Below are 6504 nucleotides of genomic sequence, written 5' to 3'. Positions count from 1 at the left end.
ACACAGAAGCAAGGGTGAGCTAGATATACAAAAATCATGTTATAACAATCATAGACAACATGCAAGTAAGGACAAATATATTAGACTATCCAAACATGACTTGTTGCACTTTAAACTTGACTCGTCCGGACTTAGAATGATTACCGAGTTGTGGCGGGTCATGCACTCGTGGTGACTTCTACTGCTTTGCAAAGCCATTGCCAATGAGTTTCACCCTACCACACTCACAAGGTTAGTTCGTTATCACTCACCTTGGGCCATACTGTAAGCACCCAAGACTAGGACCTCCCGCTATTCCTCACCACATGGATCAATCCTCTCTACTTGAGAATGAAAGACCATTGGAGTGTCAAGATAAACCCCAATACTGAGCTACCATGTAAATCATTCTAAAACACACCAAGGGCACCATCATGAATCCTCTCCTTGAGGAGCATGGAATTACGTCCATCAACTATACTTTGTTACATTCAACCACCAAACATGTCTTATATATTCACATACTTTCAATTGTAATAACATGACCACCATCTTACTATGCATTCCAATCATTCCACACACTTAGTTCAACCAAAACAAGAGCTAAAGAGAAATCTGGACTCAAAGGATTCGCTCAGCACACACCATTCGCAAGGCAAGACATGATCTTCACGCACAACTCACCCTCTCTTGCAAGGCGAATTAATTCGCTGAGGTGCTATACCTCATGTCCCTCGCATAGCGCACCCAGTTAATTCGCTATGCGAATTAACTCGCAGCATGCACCAGACTTCAAACCTCTCGCATACCGCACCCAGGTCGCTATGCGAGAGCCTAGATAGAGACTACCTCTCCCAAATACTCGATATGCGCCCAAACTCGCCCTTCGAATTAAAATAGTAGTTGTTCCAGACCATCACCAGTCGCATAGCGACAGGATTCGCTAGGCGAATCCACAAACAGAGAGCAACACCCTCTGGTCATTCGCACAACGCACCAGCTCGCACAACGAATGACCCAGACAATGAGTACCCTCTACAGGGTCTCGCTATGCGAGATAATTCGCATAGGGACTGCATAATCTAAAACAATTATTATAATAAAATACAACTTATAATATAAATAAAAACTATGTACAACAGAATTATAAAACTCACAAAAATTAGAAAAAATAAGTTTTATAAAGCTTTAACCTAGTCATTTGCATTCTTAATCACTAACCAACATTCTTACCCACGGACTACGTCAAGAATAATTTTACCTCTAAAGTTCTGATGCTCAATTCTCCAATTAACGAAACTGACGAAATCCGTAGAAGAAAATTTTTTATCTATTATTTTTCACAAATCACGAAAAATAAAATTCAACAACCCAATATAGACGTGAAAAACTGTGTCATGCTTCTCGTGTCTCTTTCTTTGCCCTAAATTGCATCTAATCCAAACGTGTTCACTAAAATCAATGGAATTTTAGTAAGATCAGACGTGTAGGAAAATTCTAAAATGATTTTATGTTACCTCTTCATACAAACTTGCCAATAATTCAAGCTCCATTTTACATGCTAAGCTTCCAAGAAAGTCTTTAGACAAGAAATGTCTTGGAAACTGAATGCATTAATGGTAACGCTGTTTTTCTTTGTTTTCTGGTTGGATAATTAATTTCATGAAAATTAGAATCAAAGAGAGAAGAGAAAAGAAAAGAAAAGTGGCCCCTGTGGAAGACGCGGTTTGCTTTGACTCTATTTTCACCCATCTTACACTTTCTCACTCAGCTTTTCCTGTCACCGTTCTTTAGAACATAATCAAACACTGTAATATAAGGTTTAATTATAGTTGTATATTATCTGGTTTTTGGTAATTGTCAGTTCGATGCACTATCACATTAATACATTCACGTTGACGTCTGTGTATTTTTCTCGAATATTTAATGTTAAGATAACGAATGAACCAACATTGCATAATAAAATTGTAGAAAAATCAAATTAAAAAAATTGCATAGTTAGAGTGTTTAAATTTAATATTAAACCTAAATAATATCTTACTTGGATCAAATAGTCTTGGATATAAGTTGTATGGCTCTGCTAACTTAGAAAATAACATTTAAGAATACTTTTGATGACATTTCGATGGCAAATTGCATCGGAAGATAAACACCGGAAAACAAGGGGTCCATTTGCTATCATTAATTAGCCTGTTTCCTTCTTCAGCCTTTGTTTTTAGGTTCATTGTGTGTGTCTTTCTCAGTAGACTCCAATGAGAATTTCCCAATGTCCTTTCGTTTTCATCATATTATGCTACTGCTTCTGCATACATCACACTGTTTATTTCACCGGGGTTTCTGGTCAGATTGTTGAAGATCAACAACAGATATTGCTAAAATTGAAGAACAGCCTAATATTCGAGAAGGAAAAATCTCACAAACTTGTATTCTGGAATTCTAGCACGGATTGCTGTAAATGGACAGGTGTAACCTGTGATAAGGAGGGACATGTTATTGGCCTTGACCTGAATGGAGAATCAATCAATGGTGGATTTGACAATTCAAGTACTCTTTTCAACCTGCAAAGTCTCCGGATACTGAATTTGTCCGTTAATAACTTCAGTTCTCAGATACCATCTGGATTCAGAAGGTTGAAGAACTTAACATATCTGAATTTGTCTCATGCTGGTTTTGTGGGCCATATTCCAACAGAGATTTCTTCCCTGACAAGGTTGGTAACTCTTGATATCTCTTCTCTTTCCTTTATGTTTGCGCAACCGCTGAAACTTGAAAAAACAGATCTGCAAATGCTTGTGAAAAACTTCACCATGATTAGACAATTGTATATGGATGGTGTAAGTGTATCAGCTGAGGGAAATGAGTGGAGCAATGCTTTGTTGCAGCTACATAGCCTGCAGGAGCTGAGCATGTCCAACTGCAATCTCTCAGGACCCCTTGATCATTCCCTGACAAGACTTCGAAACCTATCAATCCTTCGTCTTGATCAAAACAATTTATCGTCCCCGGTGCCAGAAACCTTTGCCGAATTTCCAAATTTAACAACTCTTCACCTTAGTTCCTGTGAATTGACAGGAATATTTCCTGGTAAGATCTTTCAGTTGGCAACATTGTCTGACATAGACTTGTCATTCAACTATGATCTTAATGGATCTTTGCCTGAATTGCCTCCGAATGGTTCCCTTCAGAAATTAATTGTGAGTCACACAAGGTTCTCAGGAGCATTGCCAGCTTCTATAGGTAATCTTAGGCAGTTATCCATCTTAGATCTTTCTAATTGCCATTTTAACGGAACACTACCCAGTTCAATGTCAGGACTAAAGAAACTCACTTCTCTGCTCTTGTCGTTAAATAACTTCACTGGTCAAATTCCGTCCCTGAATATGTCCAGGAATCTCACGCATTTAGACTTATCACACAATAAATTCACAGGTTCAATCACTTATGTTCACTTGGAAGGCCTAAGAGAGCTGGTCCAAATTGATTTACAGGACAACTTACTTGATGGAAACATCCCTTCTTCTCTTTTTGCACTTCCATTGGTACAAAGCATTCAACTTTCCAACAACCATTTCCATGGCCAGCTTGATGAATTTTCAAATATCTCATCCTCCGTCTTAGAGATCCTTGATTTAAGTAGTAATGATCTTGAAGGGCCCATTCCTCTATCTATTTTTAACCTCAGATCACTGAATGTCCTCAAACTATCTTTAAACAAGTTACATGACACATTGAAGCTAGATGTGTTTCAGGGACTTGAAAATCTAACTACACTGGCCCTTTCACACAACAACTTGTCAGTAGAGACAAATCTTACAGATGTAGGCCAATTATCTTCCTTCCACAATATTAGCAGTTTAGAGTTGGCTTCCTGCTACCAGACAGAGTTCCCTAGTTTCTTGAGAAACAACTCCAGAATAACCACTTTAGACCTCTCAAGTAACCATATTCGAGGATCTATACCAATATGGATATGGAAACTTCAGTCTCTAGTTCAATTAAATCTTTCTCACAATTTGCTCAGCAGTTTAGAAGGATCTGTTCAGAACACTGGTTCCAATCTGAAGCTCCTTGACCTTCATGCTAACCAACTCCAAGGGAAGCTTCAAATATTTCCAGTGCATGCCATTTATTTGGACTATTCAAATAATAATTTCAGTTTCGCTATTCCGTCGGATGTTGGTACTCGCCTGTCTTCTATAGTTTTTCTGTCTCTGTCCAAAAATAATTTATCTGGGAGTATTCCTCAATTCTTGTGCAATAGTTCACAGCTGATAGTTCTTGATGTTTCTTATAATAACTTCGCTTGGACAATTCCAGAGTGCTTAATACAGAGTGTGACAATTAAGGTATTAAATCTGCAACATAACAAGTTTAATGGCAGCATTCCAGATAAATTTCCAGTATCTGGTGCTCTGAAGACTCTGGATCTCAATAGTAATCTATTGAAGGGGCCAATTCCTAAATCACTACAAAATTGCTCATCATTAGAGGTGTTGGATCTTGGAAACAATGAGGTAGATGATGGATTTCCATACTTCCTAAATTCAATATCCACAATCCGTGTTCTGGTTTTGAGGGGAAACAAATTTCATGGTCACATTGAATGTGCTGATAACAGTACTTGGCCAATGCTTCAAATTTTTGATGTGGCTTTCAACAAATTTAGTGGTTTACTTCCAGGAAAATGTTTCAAAACATGGAAGGCAATGAAGCTTGACGAATATCATGATGCATCAAAGTTCAGTCACATAGGATCTGCGGTCCTTACATTTGGTGGTATATATTATCAGGATTCTGTGACACTTACAATCAAAGGTTTGGAGTTGGACTTTGTTAAAGTCCTAAATCTCGTCACATCTGTTGACTGCTCATCCAACAATTTTAATGGAACAATACCTGAAGAGCTTATGGATTTTACTGGACTTTATGCTCTCAACTTGTCTCATAATGGTTTAACAGGCCAAATCCCTTCATCTATAGGGAATTTAACACAGCTTGAGTCATTGGACCTGTCAAGCAACAATCTTGGTGGTGAAATTCCCACACATCTTGAACTTTTAAATTTCCTCTCAGTCTTGAACCTCTCCTCTAATCGTCTGGTTGGAAAAATCCCTGTAGGTAGGCAACTTCAAACATTTGATGCATCTTCCTATGCTGATAATGCAGATTTATGTGGAAGTCCTTCTTTGAAATTGTGCTCTGATCGGCGCAATTCAAAATCTGAAGTATATACAGATTCTGGTGTTAAATTTGACTGGATATTTGTATCAATTGGATTGGGTTTTGGGGTTGGATCAGGAATGGTCGTGGCTCCATCATTATTTATGGAGAGACTGAAAAAATGGAGCAACCACAGAATCGATAAAGCTCTCACCATCATTCTTCCAGTGTTTGGTTTGACTTGGATACATATTGATGATGATGACGATGATGATACAGAGGAAGATAGTAAGCAAAACCACCCAGATATGAAAGAGGATTATGATTACAATGAGATGCATAATAACTTGGCCCATCAAAGATTTCGAGGGCGGTACTGTGCCTTATGCTCCAAGCTTCATATCAGTGACAAGAAGGTAATCCATGATCCCAGGTGTACATGTTTCCCATCACCTCCCATTTCAACATCAACTTATCTAGATTCATATTCTTCTCATTCACATTCAGGATGAAAATATGCACATCTGTTTCTTTTGTTTTCCCTTTATTATTTGTTCAGATTACATACATGTACGTACCTCTCTGATTGTTCCCTTCATTCTTTGTTCTATTTTGTATGCACCTGCACACAGAAATTAAACCCAAGGGTGGAAAAGTACAATGAGAGAAAGCAACCACGTGCCTCTCTGATTTTTGAGGTAGTTTTGTGGGTATTCTATGGCTAGGAAAGTCCTTGAATAATACACTGCCAATGCACTGAACTCTCGCTCAGGGCTTTCATCAAACACTTGAGGCACAATAAAAGGCCAAAACATTGAAGAGTTCACCAAAATACGCAAATAAAAGTATGAATATAGAAAAAGTGGTGGTTAGATTTCAAGGTCCAAGAGTGTGGGTGGCTGAATTTTATGAATATTAGGTCACAGATTCCAATAGCAGATTAATGCGTCACAAGACTCAGCAACCTAAGTTATTCATGTGCCTCATCTTTTAGCCCCTTTTCTTTCTATACGAGTGGGAATCAAATTATTTCAAGAAGTAATTTTCTTTACGAATTTCTTTTTTGAATAATAAGCCCCGGAGTATATTATATTTGAATAATTTAACCACATAATATTTTGATAATATTTCAAAGATCATTACAAAGAGAAACTTAAAATATTATAAAGATCATTCAAATAATATAAAGTGAATCCTTATAAAAAAAAATCATTAAAGTTGATTACAATGATATTTTTTAGATTTTTATCTTTTTTTTGTCAACTAAACTGTTTAGTTTGATTTGAATTAAAATTAAAAACTGAACAAAAGGTTTATGATATTTATTTATGATGTTATATATATTTAAAATTAATTAGTAATTAA

The 6504-nt window shown here is 37.1% G+C and overlaps 1 protein-coding gene across 1 annotated transcript; it reads left to right on the top strand.

Annotated features, from left to right (window-relative positions):
* Positions 1-2040: 2040 nt before the first annotated feature.
* Positions 2041-6190, top strand: LOC128195416 (receptor like protein 22-like). The gene is made up of 2 exons (XM_052872833.1): positions 2041-5555; positions 5772-6190. Exons 1-2 carry the CDS (start codon positions 2232-2234, stop codon positions 5862-5864), a joined length of 3417 nt encoding a protein of 1138 aa, XP_052728793.1. The 5' UTR covers positions 2041-2231; the 3' UTR covers positions 5865-6190.
* Positions 6191-6504: the final 314 nt, after the last annotated feature.

This window comes from Vigna angularis, chromosome 2 (genome assembly GCF_016808095.1).
Source record: "Vigna angularis cultivar LongXiaoDou No.4 chromosome 2, ASM1680809v1, whole genome shotgun sequence".
NCBI lineage: Eukaryota > Viridiplantae > Streptophyta > Magnoliopsida > Fabales > Fabaceae > Vigna > Vigna angularis.
The sequence above is the reverse complement of the archived record's forward strand: the minus strand, read 5'-3'. Positions and strand labels throughout refer to the sequence as shown.